This window comes from Trachemys scripta, chromosome 10, assembly GCF_013100865.1.
Source record: "Trachemys scripta elegans isolate TJP31775 chromosome 10, CAS_Tse_1.0, whole genome shotgun sequence".
Lineage (NCBI taxonomy): Eukaryota > Metazoa > Chordata > Testudines > Emydidae > Trachemys > Trachemys scripta.
Window position 1 is genome coordinate 66,886,532 of NC_048307.1, and position 20,385 is coordinate 66,906,916.

At 44.0% G+C, this 20,385-nt stretch overlaps 2 protein-coding genes across 3 annotated transcripts in view; one reads left to right on the top strand and one right to left on the bottom strand.

Annotated features, from left to right (window-relative positions):
- The first annotated feature begins 494 nt into the window (after positions 1-494).
- On the top strand, positions 495-14,075 carry USP50 (ubiquitin specific peptidase 50). Its single transcript, XM_034784897.1, has 7 exons — positions 495-502; positions 1,352-1,552; positions 3,672-3,867; positions 5,806-6,012; positions 10,442-10,584; positions 11,694-11,826; positions 13,746-14,075. Exons 1-7 carry the CDS (start codon positions 495-497, stop codon positions 13,935-13,937), a joined length of 1,080 nt encoding a protein of 359 aa, XP_034640788.1. The 3' UTR covers positions 13,938-14,075.
- Positions 14,076-17,225: 3,150 nt separating this feature from the next.
- USP8 (ubiquitin specific peptidase 8) overlaps positions 17,226-20,385 on the bottom strand; it is a 37,790-nt gene continuing 34,630 nt past the window's right edge. For both annotated transcript variants that reach the window (XM_034783761.1, XM_034783760.1), the window contains 4 exons: positions 19,521-19,757; positions 18,824-18,966; positions 18,273-18,405; positions 17,226-17,927 (listed from right to left, as the gene is read on the bottom strand). In XM_034783761.1, the coding sequence (XP_034639652.1) occupies positions 17,742-17,927; positions 18,273-18,405; positions 18,824-18,966; positions 19,521-19,757 (699 nt within the window). In that variant the 3' untranslated portion in view covers positions 17,226-17,741. The remainder of the gene's footprint in view (positions 17,928-18,272; positions 18,406-18,823; positions 18,967-19,520; positions 19,758-20,385) is intronic.

Sequence of the window (20,385 nt, forward strand, 5' to 3'; positions counted from 1 at the left end):
CCTCCCAGGTTGGTAATGTCTGAGTGCTTCTATTCTACCTTTTGTGTGAACTGACTGAGTGTTCTAGCGAACGAGTCCTCCATTTTGACTGTGTGGGAAGGGACGGAAATAAGGTTTGGCTGCGGCATCCCACTGGCATTTGGCTGAGGAGGAGGGCTGGACTTCCCCACCTCTGCTGAACTGACACAAGTGCCGTGTGTGTCTAGCTGGGTTGAAATGGAAATAACTGTAGTCCTGTTCCACCAACACTGAACTGCCCTGGATGTTGTTAGGTCCCTGTCAGCACATCCCTCATTAATGATGGGTTTGCTCTCTCCACTCATGTTACTACCCGCTAGCCCTGATCAGCCATATCCAACCCAACTCACAGTGCTAGTTGTGCTCAGAGACTAGAGACACATGTGAAACTGGGCAGGGAACAGGGATAGAGACAAGTAATCAGAGGCAGGGAAAAACATGGCCCTGGGCACTGAATGTGGAAGGCAGGGGATAGGATGACCTGGTAGGAGAGTTGTGGAGCAGATAGATGGTAGAGGCAGGCCCTGCTGCCACCCTCTATGCCCAATCCTGAAAGGTGCAGTCAGTACTGTTCAGCGGCTGATCGATCCCTCATCCAATAGGACTTGTCATGAGTAACACTGGTGCCTCAACAAAGAAGTAACCAAAAAAATAAAACAACAAAAAACAAACCCTAAATGCCCAATGCCAAGCTTCATGGGAATCACATGGGGAAATATCTATCCACCTGCCATAGCAGAGGGGAAAAATTGATATGAAAAAATGTATTTCCAAAATTCTACCAGGGTGCTACAAACAGTGAGCTTGATCCTTCAAGTCTCCTGCAAACTCCTAGTAAAGTCAGTGGGAGCTCCAGGAGTAGAGGGTGTGCAAGGTTGAGAGTAATGGCAAGTAAAACAGATAATTGTAAACAAATTATCTGAATCCCTTTCAAGCTGATGTTGGGTCACTAACATCCCAATTTAACCTTCCAAGAAGACAGAGACAACTTAGGCATAGCCTTGGTCCCCAACTTGTGTTCATTTTGCAGATATAACAATATGCACAATGTTCAGTGCTGATCTGTCCAATACATTTGGTAGCAACTACTCGACTTGCTCTGAATTTGCCAGTTTTATTTTGCGTGTGATCAGTGGACGTATGGTGCTATTATTAGATTCAATAAATAAACCACAGTTATGACTATGACTGAGTATTCTTGCAAAAGAGACCTTGACACAGCAGGAAATGGCTTTCTTTGAGATAAGGCTGATTTGAATGTGATAATAAAGAGACTGTTGCATTTTAGGTGACAAAAATACAATTTGGGATTTTGTTCTTGTTGGAAATGCAGCTCTGAAACTGTGCACCTGGAGCACTCAAAGGATTCTAGTGAGGAATCCAACAATGAGACAAGCCAACTGTACCAAGGCCTCACTGGCCTGCGCAACTTGGGGAACACTTGCTACATGAATGCAGTTTTGCAGTGCCTCTGCAGTATATCCCCATTGGTGGAGTATTTTCTCTCAGGGAAGTATGTAACTGCCCTACACAAGTAAGTTGATTTATTTGCTCTCTGTTTTCTTATTACTATTCATTATTTGTATTGCAGTAGCTCATAGGAGTCCCAGTCATAGACCAGGACCCCATTGTGCCAGGCGCTGTACAAACACAGAACAAAAAGACTGTGCAGCTGCCAAGCCGCTTACAAGCAAAATATTTGGGGTGTATTTTTCTGTCTCAATAGTTGAAGTTTTTCCAAAAGAAATGAAGTTTCAATTGGAGCCTGGCATTAGAAAGCACAGAAATACTCTTCTGGACAAGGAAACCAAAAGCAGCACAATTTGCTCTGACTTCCCAGGCCCCACACACCATCTCTGCCTCTGCCTCAACTTGCTTTTCCTAGCCAATACAACAAGGAGTCTGGTGGCACCTTAAAGACTAACAGATTTATTTGGGCATAAGTTTTCGTGGGTAAAAACCTCACTTCTTCAGATGCATAGTCTTCAGCACTATGCATCTGAAGAAGTGAGGTGTTTATCCACAAAAGCTTATGCCCAAATAAATCTGTTAGTCTTTAAGGTGCCACCAGACTCCTTGTTGTTTTTGTAGATACAGACTAACATGGCTACCCCTCTGATACTTTCCTAGCCAATGTTCACCTTCTGGCTTCTCTCTGAATTCCCTCTTTTCTGTCCTATGTGGGCTTTTATACCACACTCGTTGTAGGGTCTGAGTGCCTTTCTGTGGTGCAGTAAGCAATGTGACTAACGTGTCACCCATTTGTTCTCTCATCCCCTCCACTGGGGTGAAGCATGTGCAGTGCATTGCATTCTGTTTATTTATTTACTTATGTATTTATTGGAGGCAGTTAGTTTTGGTTGGTTAGTTTGGTATGAATATACGTGCTACTGCGGTCAAAGCAATGCAACTTACACTTGGAGCTTTGGAAGGTGGTGAGGTTTATAATAATTCTTAGTTCCTGGGGGAGTTCATTCCACAGTCTTAGACTGGCCCCTGAGAAAGTTCTGTCTCCAGCACAAATGAGCAGTCCCTTCCCGTGGAGAGTTCTGTCGTGCCAAAAGAGTGAAGTTGTTGACCAGGGTCTTGGTCCCAGAGCTTAAGACCATCTTTCAGATATCCTGGGGCCAGGCCATGGAGCAAAGATAAGGATCAACTGGAATGCGTTACCTAGGGAGGTGGTGGAGTCTCCTTCCTTGGAGATTTTTAAGGCCTGGCTTGACAAAGCCCTGGCTGGGATGATTTAGTTGGGAATTGGTCCTGCTTTGAGCAGGGGGTTGGACTAGATGACCTCTTGAGGTCCCTTCCAACCCTGATATTCTATGATTCTATGAGACCTTGTCTTTGATTTGCTATTCTATGGAAAACCAGTGTAGAGAGCTGAGGGCAGGTCTGAGGTGTTAATGAGGAGACTGGTTGCAGCGTTCTGTACTAACCGGAGTTTCCTGAGTGCTGAAGATTTCAAAAGGGTGTCATAAGGAGGAGGGAGAGAACTTGTTCACCTTAGCCTCTAAGGATAGAACCAGAAACAATGGGTTTAAACTGCAGCAAGGGAGGTCTAGGTTGGACATTAGGAAAAAGTTCCTAACTGTCAGGGTTGTTAAACACTGGAACAAATTGCCTAGGGAGGTTGTGGAATCTTCGTCTCTGGAGATATTTAAGAGTAGGTTAGATAAATGTCTATCAGGGATGGTCTAGACAGTATTTGGTCCTGCCATGCGGGCAGGGGACTGGACTCGATGACCTCTCGAGGCCCCTTCCAGTCCTATAATCTATGAAATCTATGAAATCTATGCCCAGGTATGTGGCATTGCTGTAGTCCAACTGAGAAGGGACCAAGGCATGAATAACTGAGGTTAGGTCATTTGCCAGCAAAGGATGGAGTCTCCTAGTGAACCAGATGATAGAAAGAATTACTCGTGGATGCTGCTAAGTGAGAGCTTCACATCAGTGAGGAATCCAAGAGTACTCCTAGACTACAGACTGAAATAGCCTATTGTGAGTGTGACCCTTCAACAAACAGAGTCTGCACTGTGGTTATGGCCTCCTCACAATGTTTCTTCTGCCCATTCAGCTTGGCTTTTGTGTTCACATTTTAAGCACCGCCACCACATCTTTGTACTCCAACTAAAGCCCCTTTTATGCTACTTCAGGGAAAACGGTGAGGTTGCTACCGCCTTTGCCTATTTGATGGCCGATATGTGGCTGGGAGAGTTTGAGTGCATCTCACCAGAGGTGTTTTGTTCAGTCATCGGCGACTTATGCCCGGCTTTTACTAAGAAGACTCAGCAGGATGCCCAGGAGTTTCTGATATACGTGCTGAACGAATTACATGAGGCGCTTAAGAAGGTAAGACTGCAGCTATGGTCTTCTGGGGCTGCGAAGTGTCAGTGCACGTCTGTCTCCTCTCTGCAGTTCATTACTGCATAGCATGGAATACAATAATTGTCTCTTTTCTCCCTCCATACTGTACAAAATGATGCTGTAAAATCATCATCCTCTACTACACAGTGCAACCTTTAACCCCTTCATTAGCTTCCTGTTACCACATCCCATTCAAGCTCCGTATCTACATCACCAAGGCCCTACCTAATCCCCCATCTACACCTCTGCTGTCATTTCCTCCTTCTCACCCTCTAATTTCTATACTCTTCCCTATCATGCTTCCTCCCTGTGCCAAGAATCTTGTCTGCCCAGATCCACCTCTGCTTCTCTCTTCCTTCAAATCCTTCCTACCAGCAATAAGTCCCTCCAACCCATCTGCTCTGAGCACTGTCCAGTGGTTTCTCATCTCCCTTTGGTTCTGTGCCCTTTGCGATAGGGGGTATGGCTTACTGTGGATATATAAAGTGCTGCATAGTAAAAGGGTTCTATACATCATTTTAAATCATCATTAATACCAAATGCTAACTTATGTAGCCAATTGCCAGGCAGTCTGATTTGTAAATGCACCAAGTGCTCTCACAGAAGTTATCTGTGTACCAAAGCTCTGCTTTAGAATGATCGTAGAGGGGAAATCAGATGATTTTTCTTGCCCCATTTACAATTCCAGATTAGACATCTCAGCACTGTGATTACTTAGCTCGGACAGCAAGTTAGAAGCTAGAAAGTCCATGGCGACATCAAGTGTTATTGCAGTTCAGGAAAACTTTGACAGTCTCTGGATTCGATCCCTGCTATGTGAGGCTCGGGCAGTGGGGTGAGTTCAGTTAGCTCAGCCCTAGAGCTCCAGTTTAGAATTGGCACCTTCATTGTTTGCTCTGGGGTTGAGAATCCTGAAGGTAGTGGAACAAGGGAGTGTTCCATGCTGGACCCTATTGTGAGAAGCAAATAGAGAGCGGTTCCTTCATGCAGAGAAAATAAAAGAATATGCCTCCCAGGGAAGCACTATTGGAAGGAAGAAAGAGGGGCAGGGTGTTTGGCACATGAGACCGGGGAGGTGTTAGAAATTTTTACAAAAGAAAACAATGCATGGCTGTAGCTAAAGAGATCTTAACAAGGCCTTGACCCTGCAAAGACTTAGGCATTTGCTCAACTCTACGCATCATGAGTAGCCCTATTGATGTCAGTGGAGCTACTCAGTGTACAATGTTAAGCGCTTGCTTACGACTTGGTCTAATAAAGGCTTCAAACGGCGATGGGCTGATGGCTGGAGGTGCTGATAAATGGAGCTGGTTGAACCATACATTTCAAATAGTATTCATTACAAATATTCCCCCTTTCTTGATTAGCTCATCCTTTACAAACCAGTCCTCATTCCAGGAAGGTATTTTCTCATCTGTAAGTATTTGCTAGAAGTTCTGAAGAATAATTTTCTGTCGATAAGCTCTTCCCAAACTGTTGACCTCAACTGTTCATTATTTGTGTTTGTGTGACTGATCTAGCTTCTGCTTCCTGAATGAATGACTGAAGATTTTTTTAAACATATGACTAATAAACTTCTGGTTTGGCTTTTCAGACAACTTCATGCTAAAACTCATGAAAACATTGGAATTTGTTAATGGAATTCTCACAATTTAACTAATCTCTCCCCATGAGTCAGAGTGAACTCGACAGTGATGCTTTTATTCATGAATCACTATTCAACTAGGGCCCTACTTATAAATATGGAATGCAATGTCTTATAAAGAAGCAGAATAAATAATGGATTATTATAAATAATATGTTTTTACTGCCACCTGGGATCATGTGTGCTTCCTTGGCAACCGGTACAAAGCATGTTTAGATGTTTTTGTAAGGGTTGGTGTCAGTAGTTTGTTAGTTTTTGTTTTATTTTTCTCCTTACAGTCATGCAAAAGGAGATGCTATGGGAACACATCCACTTCTAGGGAAGATAGGGGAACTGGCAGTGAAACATCAATCATCACCCAGCTATTTGAGGGGCAGCTCAGTTATGACATTACATGCCTGGCATGTCAGACCACCACCGATAAGAACGAGGTCTTTACAGTTCTCTCTCTTCCCATCCCTTCTGAGAGTGCCTGCTCTCTACAGGTAGGGTTTCTAAGAGCTCCTCCCAGCTTTTGGTGGTCTCTGTTCAGTATAGTGGTGGAAGGTTTATGTTAATAGACCATCTTACGGAAATATGTTCCCAGCGCCCGCCAGTTCCAGGGCATCATCTAAAAGGGTTACATTCTTTTCAGTAGAGAATTTGGCCCTAGGGCTAGAGGAGATGCTAGATCAGACTTACATTGTCCTTTTGGATGTTAATAGTGTAGCTTGTGTTGTTTGGAAATGCCCCTGGATTGCTGTGGAGTGAGAGATGGCCAGAGACATGTCTATTTTATTTTGTATTGTATAGAAAGCAACTGTGAGGCATTTTCTTTCAAATTCTCACTTATCAAAATGCTTCCTTAGAGAAAAACACATTAAATTTTAGCTGCTTTGTAGTCTAAGTGCACTCACAGAGCTGTAGCAAGGCATTTTGGCACCCTAGCATATTTATGCCCCCTACTGGTTTTTTTAGATGATATGAGTTAGGATATTGTAGAGTAATGATAATGCATTTATTATCAATATGTAGACAATAAAAGCTACTGCCTGATTCTTTTAGGTGCCACATTAATTTTCACACAAGTCTTTAACATCTCTATAGTATCCTTCTATACAACCTTTAAGAAGTAAACTCGATAGATACTGAAAATAAAATGGACTGAAAATAACTGTACCTTAAATATGGATACTGCAATGACTTAATGGCATAAAACATATTCAGAAAGACATAAAATTGCATTTCTGTTTATATATATAAAAAAAAAAGTGATACTGATGGTTTTCCATTCCACAGTGAGACTGTGGCTAGAATAAACAGCCACCTCTCTCAATGGAGAATAAAAGGGACTCAAAAGAAAACAAAGAATGAATTTACCATGGAGGTGGATTATCTAGCGATTGAATTACCACGATAGCATCTGACTCTGTATAAGCAGAAACCATCCTTTTTCTGGCCTTTATATAAGGAAAACAGCTATGGAGGATGGGCGGGGGTTTGTAAGATTTCTGTCTTTTACCTTTTGCATTGTGATTGTATTTTTCTAAGACTATTGATTATTGCTTCCTGGTATAATATTATGATTGGCTTATACCTGATCATTTCTCCCGCTGAATCCTGCCAAGCAAATGGTGATTATCCCCTTTAAAGGTGAAGGATGATAGCAGCATGGCTTGTTTGTATAAGGCCAGTGTGGGAAGTATCATTCAGTTGGGGAAGCTATGTTGTCATAGTTCATAAGAGGCATGACACATCCTGTATCTTGGCAGGGGGTTAGACTAGATGACCCTTGTGGTCCCTTCTAACTCTGTGGTTGTATGACATTTGACTTCTGGCCAGGCGAGGCAACGCACACCTAAGGCTTTGTCTACTACACTGCAGAGTTTTGTTGACAAATGTTTAATTAAGACGCTTTAAATAAACTGCTGGTGCATGTCCACACTATGTTCCTTGTGTTGGCAGAGCGCATCCGCACTAGCAGCTCTTGCATCGACACAGAGAGCAGTGCACTGTGGGTAGTTATCCCACTGTGCAACTGGCTGCAGGATGCTTTGGGAAAGGTTTGCAATGCCTCATGAGGCAGGTACAACATCCCACGATGCAGTTTCTCAAGTGCATCGTTCCAGGGGCATCCTAGTACAGGGGAGGGCAAACTTTTTGGCCCAAGGGCCACATCTAGGTATGGAAATTGTATGGTGGGCCATGAATGCTCACGAAATTGGGGGTTGGGGTGTGGGAGGGGGTGAGGGTTCCAGCTGGGTGTGCAGGTTCAGAGGGCAGGAGGAGGATCAGGGCTGGGGCAGGGGGTTGGGATGTGGGAAGGGGTCAGGGATGCAGGCTCTGGGTGGCGCTTACCCCAAGCAGCTCCCAGAAGCAGCGGCATGTCCCCCTCCAGCTGCTATGCGGAGGCACGGCCAGGCGGCTCTGCAGCCTGCCCTGTCCACAGGGGCTGCCCTGGCAGCTCCCATTGGCCTTGGTTCCCGGCCAATGGGAGCTGCGGGGGCAGCGCTTGGGGCGGAGGCAGTGTGCGGAGCCCCTTGGCTGCCCCTACGTGTAGGAGCCAGAGGGGGGGACATGCCACTGCTTCTGGGAGCGGGGCAAGCCCCCAACCCAGCTCCCCAGCTGGAGAGCCGGAACGGGGCAAGCCCCGGAGCCCGCTCCCCAGCAGGAGCTCGAGGGCTGGATTAATATGTCTGGAGGGCTGGATGCAGCCCTTGGGCCGTAGTTTGCCCCACCCTTGTCCTAGTAGATTGCCAGCCACTTTTCAACTGAAGTGTGTGTGCAGGGGACGGAGAGAGTGTGTGACAGTGGGTGTGTGTGGGGTGGGGTGGGGGGAGAGACTGTTTGTGTTGCAGAAGTGTGTGAGAGGTTTTGGGGGGGGGTGTATACGTGAGAGAGACAGAATGTATGTTGGGGAAATGTGCATCGGCACGGCATGCTGTCTCTTTAAATTCAGACAGCAGATTGCGCAGTATCTCCACCCCCTAACCCACCCGCGCAGCAGCAGCCCGCTCTGCCTACCTGCATTCCACATTAATGGTTCTGTGATTCCCTCCCAGTTCTCCCACAGCCTCCTCAGCAGCTCTGTGAGCTCTCCAGCCTGCAAAATGTCAAAGCTTCCCAGACCTCTGAAAAGGGAGGGACGCATGCCTGCAGGGCAGCCGAGTTCAAAACAATGAGCAGAGTGGTCACGGTGGGCATTGTGGGATACTGGGGGAGGCCAGTTCTGTTGATATAACGAACGGCAGCGTTTACACTGATGCTTTGTCTCTTTAACTTTGCCTCAAAACGCTCTCCGCCTCTCATAGAGGTGGTTTTATTTTGTCGGCAAAACAGTGGAGTTTTGTTGCCGAAAGTGGCATTGCAGTGTTTAGGCCTCCACAAGCTGCCTTTTGCCAACAAAACTTTGCAGTGTAGACAAGGCCTAAGTGTGGAGACAGAAGAAAGTATAGGGCTGTGGTGACTGTGAAATCAGATTACGCTGTGCTTTAGTGTGAGACAATGCCAATGCCATGGTTATGGTGGCTAGATGGACATACAGCGAAGTGATGGCCCTGGTCTCGTAGAGAAGGGAGTCAGGAACAGACTAGCTGGGTCACAGTCCAGAATGCTACAAGCACAGGTCACAGCTGACATGTTTCTTTGCCAGTGCATATCTCACCAGCAGCCCCACTCCAGATCTGCACCCAATGCACATTTCCCTATTGGTCTCTTCCTCTGTACCGTAAATGGCCTGTGTTTTTACCTGTCTGGGCAACTGAAAATTGTCCCTAGCCCAAAATTAGAGGCCTTTTAAAAGAAAGAGCCAAGGTCTGTTCAGCATCCTGGGCCAGTCTGCCCTGAAGGTGTCAATTCCCCGATGTGTGAGTGCAATTGCTGGCCAGTGAATGGAGCATTGTGACAAGTGGATCAGAGGGAGGCCCCTTATTCTGTTCTCTGTAATAAAGTCTGAATCAGGTTGGGCAGCAACAAGTCAGGGTCAGTCACAGTAGCAGAAAAACAGCTAAAGGCGGGAGCAGGGCGTGTTTTACCCCTACTGAGTGTTGACTAAAAAGGCCTGTTTTACTTGGGCAATGTTAACTTTCTTTGTTTCTACTGTTGCTTCCCCCAACTGTAAATCACAAGCAGCCCAGGACTTCTTCATTTTCCGCTGTGAACACTTCCTCCTAAGCATGGAAGTCCCTTTGCTGTCCCGTCCCCCCCACCAATATTTTTGCAAACAGGGCAGGTGGCTCATCCCATTAGGATAACTGTTACCCTTTCTGCCCCTCTCTGTGCTGGGGCTTTGCCCTCTACCGCCATCTGGCAGTGCCTCACCCCTGGCTCCTTGGTCCCTCTCCTGCCCCTGCCTCCAGCTGTTTGACCCCCTTCCCCGCACAGTTTCCACCCCTTGCTCAGAGCCTGCCCACTGCCCCCCCCCCCAATTTGCCCCCTTTAACCTTTTAAATCCCCAGTGAGGGCAGCAGCTTCAGTAGATGTTACTGAGCAATGAGCATGCTCAGTGGGAGCCAATCAGCACTCAGCACCTGCCCCACCAGGGGCCTAATGCTGGGAGCCTGTTCCGTCAGGGGTCACTGGGCCTGCAGTCCTACAGGGAGAGGGGGCCCTGGGCTCCGACCGGATGCTGCTGGGCCCGATCCTGTGGGCCACCCCATTTTTGCACCCTTGGTGGCTCTGCTTCATGGGCGGCTGCCCCGCTTGCCCCGCCCTAGTTATGGCCCTGTACACTCATCATGTCACAACCTCACTGAATCATGTGGCACAATTTCCTCTGCGGTGTACAAACAACACTGCACAAGTTGACTTGCACAAGTTGACTTCCGCACACAGGCTTATTGAGACGCCCTCCCTAAACCAGCTTAGTGGTCAGAAATTCACCTCTCTACACAGAGGTATGGTGTTTGTTTTACCAAACATGTTTTCCTTTCACAGGACTGTCTTGAATGTTTCTTTCAACAAGACACACTGACATGGAACAATCAAATTCACTGCTCCTTCTGTGGAACTAAGCAAGATGCTGCAGTAAAGGCCAACATAGGCAAGGCACCAAAGATGGTTATTTTTCACTTAAAGAGGTACAGCCTGCATCTGGTAGGACAGCTACGTCTCCTCTGATTTACATGGGATGTAGGACAGTCACTTGCATTCAGAGGCAAAGGAAAATCAGTGCACGTAGTTTTTTTGCACATACAGTACCTGGATAGTTACAAAACAGGAAAAGCATGTGAGTCAGACTCCTGATCAACCCAGAGAATGTGTTACTTTATCCAAGCCATCAATTTGCACTCTCAGTGCATTTTTGTTCCGCTTCTCCCTCTGCAATAGAAGCAATTCTGAAAGGGGAGAGGTTGGTCATAGAGGGGAAAGTGATAGAATTGTGGAATAAATTAAGAAAGAAGGGTGTTTGTTGTAAAAGTGGATCACACTAATAAATGGAATTTTACAGTACAGATGATGCTAGTCCTGTTAGCTACTTACAGAGCTACTAACGACTGTGATGGACAAAAACAGAGAATAGTGTTCTGCCACATCAACAATGCAGACAGGGCATTAATCCTCTACCCATCCCTTTACAAAGCTGAGAGATCTACAATTGCATTTGAGCCCAAGATTTTAAAAAGCCATTTTGCCCTCAACAGTGGAAGCGGGTGAGGAAATCCAGGAATCTGCAAGTAGGCGCTACAACTTCATAGTTGGCTTACTTCAGTGCCCAGCACTTCTTGTTAAGTTTGATCATGTATCAATTCTTTTTTTAAAGTGATTGTTTCCTACTCCGTCCATGTATCCATCTTACTCCTTCCGTTCTTCTCACTAGCTCCTCAGCTAGTATTACTCTGGCATGGTTAGTTCTGCGATGGCCAGAATCAGCTTTAGTGCTAAAGATGGATTTAGCGTCCCCTGTTGAGCATGCATCTTGTGACAGATTGACCGTGCACTCATTGGGGCCTTCCTTTCACTCCCAACACAAAGCAAGGACCTGCTTGTTCTTACTGCAAAATGTCTCTTGCAATCTGTTTATTTAATCTTTGTTCGGGGCAGTAATTTACAATAATACTTAGCGTTAAGAGAGCACTTTCCGTTTCAAAGAACTGTGCAGGCCCATGTGAAGGTAAGCAAATGTAGCATTACAATAACTGAAAGCATTTGTAGTGGAAAATACTGTCTCAAAATGTTTTATTTTCAGGTTTGACTATCAAGGCAGCTACAAAAGGAAACTGGGGACTAACATCTACTATCCACTAAGCAACTTGGATCTTTCGCCTTATATTTATCCACTCTTTCGGAAGAATCCAAAATACAACTTGTGTGCTGTGGTGGTAAGTTGGATGCAAAGTTATAGCCTAGCTTTATTGGTAATACTATGAATGTTTGTTTGAATTAAATCAGTGATTGATCTTGGTCCTAAGCAGGTAATAGTCATCTCTGCCTCAGCACCCAAAGTTTACAGAACAGGAAAAAAAAAATGGTACAGATACAACCATCACTGACTTATACACAGCTGGCATTTCAGAGTTAGGTGATGCCTCCTCAACTAACTCATTACTGATAAAATTAACACATTTTTCATTGGCTAATGGAAGATAGCAGGGTACCGCGACTGAAAATTATCTGGCTGTCAGGATTGAATTATAATTACAGGCCTGTACACAGGTACAATTTGAGTATCAGGGCATCATGGAATGTAACATGCTAGTCCCCAACCTTGTTATAACCTGGCTTGGTTTTGTCTGTGTAGATCGGGGTGGGCAAACTGCGGGCCGGATCCGGGCCCTCAGGGCTTTGGATCCGGCCCACAGGATTGCCTCCCGTGGCGCTGTGGGCCTGGCGCCGTTCTCAGAAGTGGCCCTCGTGCAGGGGGCAGAGGGCTCCACGTGCGTTGCCTTTGCCTCCAGGCACTAACCCCCCCCCCCCACAGCTCCCATTGGCCGGGAATGGGGAACCCTGGGCAATGGGAGCTTTGGGGGAGGTACCTGGAGGCGTGGCAAGGGCAGCACATGCAGAGCCCTCCGCCCCCAACTTTCCCAGGGGCCGCAGTGCTTCCTGGAGCGGTGCGGGGCGAGGGCAGGCATGCAGGGAGCCTGTCCTGGTCCTGGTGTGTGTCACTGCCACCCCGGAGCCCGAATGCCTCCTGCACCCTGCCCCCCAACTCCCTGCCCTAAGCCCCCTGCCTGCACCTCACACCCCTCCTGCACCCCAACCCCTGCCCTGAGCCCCCTCCCGCAGTCTGCACTCCTGATCTGAGCCCCCTCCTGCACCGCAAACCCCTTCCCTGAGCCCCCTCATACACTCTGCACCCCTCCTCCACCCAATCCCTTGCCCTGAGCCCCTTCCTGCACACCACACTCCCTCCTGCACCCCAACCCCCTGCCCTGGCCCTGGCCCTGCATACAATTTCCCCATCCAGATGTGGCCCTCGGCCCAAAAAGTTTGCCCACCCCTGATGTATATGGAGCCAAATTGCTCTTTAACTGGTTTCAGAGTGGTATCCATGTTAGTCTGTATCAGCAAAAACAAGCCCACAAAAGCCTCTAAGATGCCACAAGGACTCCTCGTTGTTTTTGTTCTTTAACTGTTACTGGTGTATAATTGTGTTACAGGTCTGTACAATGATTAACACAATTTAGTACTACTTGTACAGTGATATCAAACCTATTTTATTACTCGGGCATGGTACTATTGTATTATTATGCAATGCCCCTCAGCGTGCCAATTCCTGTGTAGATAGATCCTGTGTCAAGCTAATGAAATAAATACAGGGCAAACATTGAAAGAGAGAACAGGTCAGTGATTCCTTCGAATTAATTGCACGTTTTTGTCCAACACTTGATGCAGGCTGTTTAGTAAATGCCCTTCATTCAAGGACCCTTTTTCTTTTCCTCACTCTGATTGAAAGTGCTTCCAGCTGTTGAGTGTGGGTAAACAAGGTGCAGTTTCTGGGCCTGGTCAATGTGAGTTTTGCTGGGAGATGGATTGCCAGGTCAGAGCTGCTAGCTGGGCTGTAAGTTTGATCCCCCGACGTGAAAAAAAATGTAATTATTGTCCAGACAGCATTTACTTGCTCTTCCTGCCGCAGAGCTCTACCTATTTCAAGTGTTTCTTTGGGGTAAAGGGAAACTGGAATCTTATTTTTCCCCATCATTATCATAGCTGAGTGCAAATTAAAATGATCACCAGATTCCTGGCTTTGAGTCTTTGCTAAAATTGAAAGTGATCTCTCTCAACTTTGTTGTTGTAGAACCATTTTGGTTATCTGGATGGTGGCCATTATACGGCATTCTGCAAGCACACGCTCTCCCAGAACTGGTACAGCTTCGATGACGCACAGGTCAGCGAGATTCCACAAGCCTCCGTGCAGTCTGCTGCAGCTTATCTCCTATTCTACAGCTGTAAAGCCTTCTCTGTACCTACCAAACCCCAGAAGTACTAGGAAAACGTCTCTGTGAGAACAGTCCCATGATTAGAATTCACTGACCATGGTAGCTAAGTCCTGTTTTGCCATTAAACTAGTGCATCTGCATTGCTTGACTGTCTATTGAGATCTTTCTGATTATGCTTAGGAATTGATTTCAAGGGAGAAATCTGAACGTTGACTTCTGCAGCACAACTTTCAGTGTAATAAGCGGCGGAGTGTCCCTCTACAAAGCCCATCACTTCCCTCTATTAAGTTATTTCTATAAAGCCTCTCACTAATATTCTTAGCATCATTATTATTATTTTGGTTTGCACTACGGCAGCACCCATTCTAAACATAGGGGAGATACGGAGCTTGCTTAGAGACCCTTCAATCTATATGGACAAATCAAATACATGATAGCTTCCTCCAGCTAAACTCTCCCCTCCCTCTTCTCTACTCTCCAGGTGCCCCAGTTTCCCAAATATATCCTCCGCCCACCCCATAGCATTAGGAGCAGGTTCAGTATGAAAGCCTATGGGCAAAAACAGCAGCCAGTTGACAGTGCTGATATTAATGACCGTGTTTAAAGACAGGGGGCTCCCTTGAGTAAAGAGCCTCACCCGTCCGACACTCGTTGCTCTACCCCCCGCCCTACTTCCTCTTTGTAGTTGTGTGTGTAGGAACAAGAGTCCACACATGGCCTCACTTGTCCCCTGCTGCTTCACTCCCTAGTCCCTTCCCCTATGCAGCATAAAATTGTCCATTAGTGGCACAGAGCACCAGAACGCCAAGGTGGGCTCACTCCAAGAAAAAGCTATTTCCCTCTTCCTCGCTGACTGCTTCTTTTTCTCACTCTGGGTCCTGCATAAAAAGCATGAATGCAGCAGATGGCTGGGGAGAAGCACCTGAGTTGTACTGGGATGGTACAGATTCTTTTTTTATATAGCTAGTTGCACTTTATCAAAAGGAAAATAATAAAAATAACCCCACAGAAGCCAGTGCCTAAACCACGCATCGAACGGACAAGAATGTTTTTTACTACGGCCTCTTGCCTAGGATTATTATTGCTGTCTCCATGCTTCCCCGACCGGAAAACAGCATGAAGTGTCCCAAGTCTACATTCAAACTAAAAATGTTGAAATAACCTAATTCCAGCTAACTGGTACATTTAATGGACAATTCCAATGTTGGGGCACAGAATCCATGGTCTATATGCCTCCCTCTCCCTGATTTGTGCAAAATTTTAACTTTGTTTTAAAATTGTTTCTAGCCGCTGTGGGTGTGAAGGAAGCCTGCCACATATGAACACATGCTGTGTTGTCTTTCTGGAGCTGTGGCTAGAGAGATTTAGATGGTCGCAGTGCTCTGAACTTCCCAATTCATCACTGGTTGTAAATGATGAAGCCTGACTATGACCCTTTGAATATTTATTATTATTATTACTATTAATATGCTTATTGAGAGGTTTAATAGCACCGAAGTTAAATATGGCAGACATTGTCATGATATAGAAGATTTCAGTCTCCCTGTAGTCATGTCAGTTGAAATACCAACACTTGCAGACTAATACAATGGGAGCAAGATGTGAGTTTGACAGAGGCATCTGTTATTGAGAATGTGCCATTAAACACAATGCAACTTTGCCTGGAAGTCCCACAATAGCATAGCTGCTTTTTTTGGGTACAGATCATCATGGTCCTCTAGCATTCTCACTATTTCATATAGAGAGAATCAGAGGTAATTTTCACTGAATTCATATTCCATTAATGCTTGTACCTTGCGAGGTGGAAAGATCAGCTGGAGCGGGTGGGAAGGCATGAAATGAAGGGTATTTCATGGTGCTGGAATAATTGAAGTTGCAGCAGGACATATGGAGTCCACACAGCCCATCATCAGTGTAATATCTCAGCATTGTACAAAATTAAAGAGCACAGTAGTGCCTGTGACAGGGTGGCATCCAGCATCCTCTTTGTGTCAAGTGAGATGCAGAAGCATGACTAGGGTAGCATCTGACAAAAAGCCCTTCTCTCTGCTCTTGGTCCCAGTTTGCCTCAAAGTCTTTGCTTATTCTGCTAAGAGCTTAGGAGGAGGATTTATTCTTTAAATGTTGCAAAGTTAAGTACTTGGAGGCACTCTCAGCACTAGGGCAGGATAGATTGTGCTCATGCCATGTGTGTGCTTGTGCCCTGTCAAAGTCAGAACAGCATCAAACAGGAGAAACAAGCAATTAAAGCTTAATTAGCCTGGCTGGAGTAAACATGAAAAACATTAACTGCCTTTCCTTAGGGCAATCACTCCTTGCTAATGCTGGCTGAAGGTCTCCTAGGCTGGATTCAGTAAAAGAACCCTTTGTGATATCTTATGCAGGTTTAACATGGATACGTTATGAAGTTGTATCAAGGCTGAAGGCGCAATTAAGTCAGTTTTCAACCTTAATTCTGTATTGCCTGGGTTTTGCGTGCTTGATTGAACGTTAACATTGCCTTAACATTTTTTCATGACTAACCTCATGTATGCACCTGTGGAATGCAGAGTTCAGCTTGCCAAACACAGTGTAGACAGTAGTTTAGCATCTGTAAAATTGTGTTTCCCTGGTTCACTCAACTGTTTGCTCTCAAACAGCCTTAAGTCATTGCCTTTCTCAGTAAAAATGGTGGCAATGTTGACCAGAGCACCAGTTTATCCCGTACTCTTTGGAAGTGTTTACAACCCCATCAACAGGTAAGTTACTTTAAGAGAGTGGTATTCCCTAGTACTATGCTGCTGTGTTAGCTTCTGGGATAGTTCAAGTGCTACCGATCCTTAACTTTTGGACAAGAGTCAAACCTGCTCTTAAACAAACCAGAGTGACATATATTGATTAAAAGCTCACCACAGAGGACTCACTTCCAAGGACCAATGCAAATCAGGAGTGGAAACTATGAACTGTTGCCAGATAATGGAAATGTGTAGAATTGAACCAAAAATGGCTCCTAAACTAATTCACTCTGAGCAGATGGTTGTCCTTCCAGGTGGAGCGCCTGGACTCCGTGGAAGAGTACAAAATGTTGCCACTGATAATCAAATTTCGTAGATGTCCAAGAAAAAACAAATCCCCCAAACAAACATTTAATAGGTTAGTGTATTTTAAATAATTTCTTTGTTAATATTCTTAATGCATGTGTACATGAAAACTTGTATTAAAAAATTAAAGAATCTCATTTCTTTAGAAGTAATTTTAAATGCAGAAATATTCACAAAGGCTAACAAAAATACAGCTCTGCTTTTTCTATACCTATAAGTATTGCAGTTATTTAGAACTGGCAAATAAAAGCAATCCTCTGAGTTCTAGAGATTTTCACAAAAGGACCACATTTTATTATATACATAGCTCTGATGTGCAAGTATGCAATCAATATGTACACTTACATTCCTAACTGTTTCCATCATTCTAGAGTATTCACAGTAGAATCAAACGTAAGGTTAGAAATGTGAAAAGGCCATAACAGTGATAGAAAAGAAAACAAATCAAGATACGCGGTGGGATTTTTTAGGACATTTACTTGCTAATTAAGCTAGAATTTAATTTTGGAGCAGACTAAAAATATAATTCTGAAATAAGCTATAACTTAAGTATGCTTGTTGTTATGGTTTCATAGAAGTTGCTATTACCAAAAGCATTATCAATCAGTCTTCTGACTTAAGCAATAGCACTGACCAGAAAGACCCTGTTGCAGAGAAGCTGCTGCAACCTTATTAAGTGGCTATATATTTGTCATGGTTTTGCATATTAATATGCATTTCAATACCTGTGTTGTGCATTTATAAAGAGGACCAATTTTCTTCACTCAAAACACTTTATGTGGCTATATCTGCTCCTCGCAGTTCAATTGAAGTGTAAAAGAGAATATATGCAGCTGAGGACTTCACAGAGGATCCTGAGATCTCAGATACTTCATGATCATCAAACTTATACCAGCGCTGTTTTGTAGCATTTCTGCAGTAAGCGGTGTAGTGCCCTCCATCCAACCCTCCATAATGATTCTGGGGGGAGAAAAAAAAAGGTGGAGAGAGTTAAAACAATACTACTACTTTTTGGCAAGAGCCTCTCTTATAGCCTGATTCATGATTTAACCAATCTGTGCTTTGCTACCACTTCTGCCCTTTAATAAACTTGAATGCCATAAACTTTGACCAACATGAAATCCCATTGCAGTAAATATCAGACTCGCTCTCCTTCCTTTTTTCTACAGTTTAATTTGTATCCAGGCAGGAGGCATAGAAACCCAAGTGACTCAAAGTGACCTTGTAATACTGGACATACAGATAAACCTTTTTTAAACAAGATGGATTTACTGCTAAGTTTTAAAGTTGGCAGTGGTTACTTACCGATACTGAAAATAGGTTGTATCTCTTCAAATTACTCTTTGGCCCAATAACATACTGTGACAGGTCAAGACTTTCCAAAGGGAAATCTACAGATGTTTGTAGCTTTTGCTTCCACCTTCCATCATAGGAGAATCTAGAGAGAGCAATGGTTCAAGAGATGTCCCAAATTGATTCCATGTTTGTAATTGTTTCTTACTCACTAACTTTAACAGGGGTCTGAGCTAAATAAGACTAAACAGTAAGTTTCACAGCTAAGCAGAGTGTCAGGGATACCTTACAATTTAAGGCTGCAATACTGCAAATACTTCCATTGAGTTCAGTAGGTAAAGTTACACACACATGTGACAATCATATGAGCGTTTCCAGAATGGGGGCCTAAGAAAATAGGAAGCAGATGAAAACTAGATGTAAATTCTTGGTATCCATGGGCTCAGGTTGTCTGTATAACATGCTGTATTTTTAAAAAGTCTGTGGCTTTACTACCCCTAAAGTCTCCATTAAGGCCAAGTTAACTGCATTTATAGATACATGTTCACAACTTATTGTCTTACCGTTTCAAGTGCACCAGAAGAACAGGTGGCAATTTCCAAATCTCTAATTTTTTTAAAGAATCCCTTCGTGTTTTGCAATGGCTACAGTAAAATCTGTTGTTATCTGTAAGTTTCTCCTCTTTGGAGAATAATCTAAGGCATTCCTAGGACAAAACATAGAAAACACACTTAAAAGCCTGGTGTTTATAAAAATAAAGATGTAGCTCAAATACCTGTCTGCTATTGTACAGGAGCTACATGTGCATCATGTTTCATAAGAATAATTAGGAAACTTTAGTTCATGAATCTATTCACGAAAATAACTTTTACTCCACCTAGGTAGTAGTAATGTTTCTAAATGTAGCTACTGCTTTGTTAATAATAATAAAAAAAGCAAGTATCCTACTATGACCTGCAATCAAGAGTTTAGTTACTACAAAAAAGTTGTTTAAACTACAGTAGAACAAAAGGCACCTACATCTGTCAGTGTAGTCATAGACGTAAAATTGATTTTTTTAAAATCCTCCCCAAATAAAAAAAATTGAAAGAAAAAGACAACCATATATACCATGGTTCATCTTAGAGCAAGTTACACTGGCTAGAGTGACATACCCCCCAACCAAAAAGGTTGAAGCAGAAGTAGCACCATACAAAAAACCTAAAGCGTAATTATTTTATTGCAGTAAAAGCACACATTCCCTCTCTATTACTATCTTACCTGTAGTGTACATTTACTAGTGGATGCAAGTGGCAATGACAAATACATGAAAGCCTCAAACGTTCGGGACTTTTTGTGACACGTAAGACATTGCACTGTAGATTTGAACTGGCCTTGAAAAAGTGCCACAATAATAGATTCATTGAGCTGCTTGTGTTTGTGCCAGGCTAGTTCTGCTGCTTTGAAGTCATCAAGATGATCATTATTTTCTTCCTTATACCTCTTCCGATTGTCAGCCTGGATATTATAAAATTAAAATATCTTATCACCATATAGCATCACTTTATATGTAAGTACAAAGATGGGAAGCTGTATGATAAGGTTTTATAGACTATGCAAAAATTTTTAAGCATGCCAACAAGCTATATATAATTGGTATCTGGTCATATTTCTGTATTGTTCTCTTTAGCACCAGGATAAACACTTATTGTTGGGATTTCACCCTTCATTTTACTGCCACCTGTAGAACACCCCATAACCAATGGCAGCACATGCTTCAATATTAGCACAAGTGCATAAAATGGAAGTTGATTTAGATAGTTAACCTGTATTTCAGGAGTTTACTGAAGGCTTCTTGCACAAATAATTTGCCGTACAGATAATATATTTGAAACATTCTGGTTTATCTACTTTAAAAAGATTTATACCATCCCCATTGTGAATATCAACTGTGATGGAATCCAATTAGGAGCAACAAATCATCGTTTTCCCCCAAAAGCCAATAATTATTGCATTAAAATGTCTCCCTTTCTGGTAACCTATGCCTCCAATATCTGCGTGGGTGGGGTCGGGTGTGGGAGACAGATTTAAATGCAACAAAAAAAATTCTGAAAACAGGGATATTCATTTAAAATAATAAGATGAG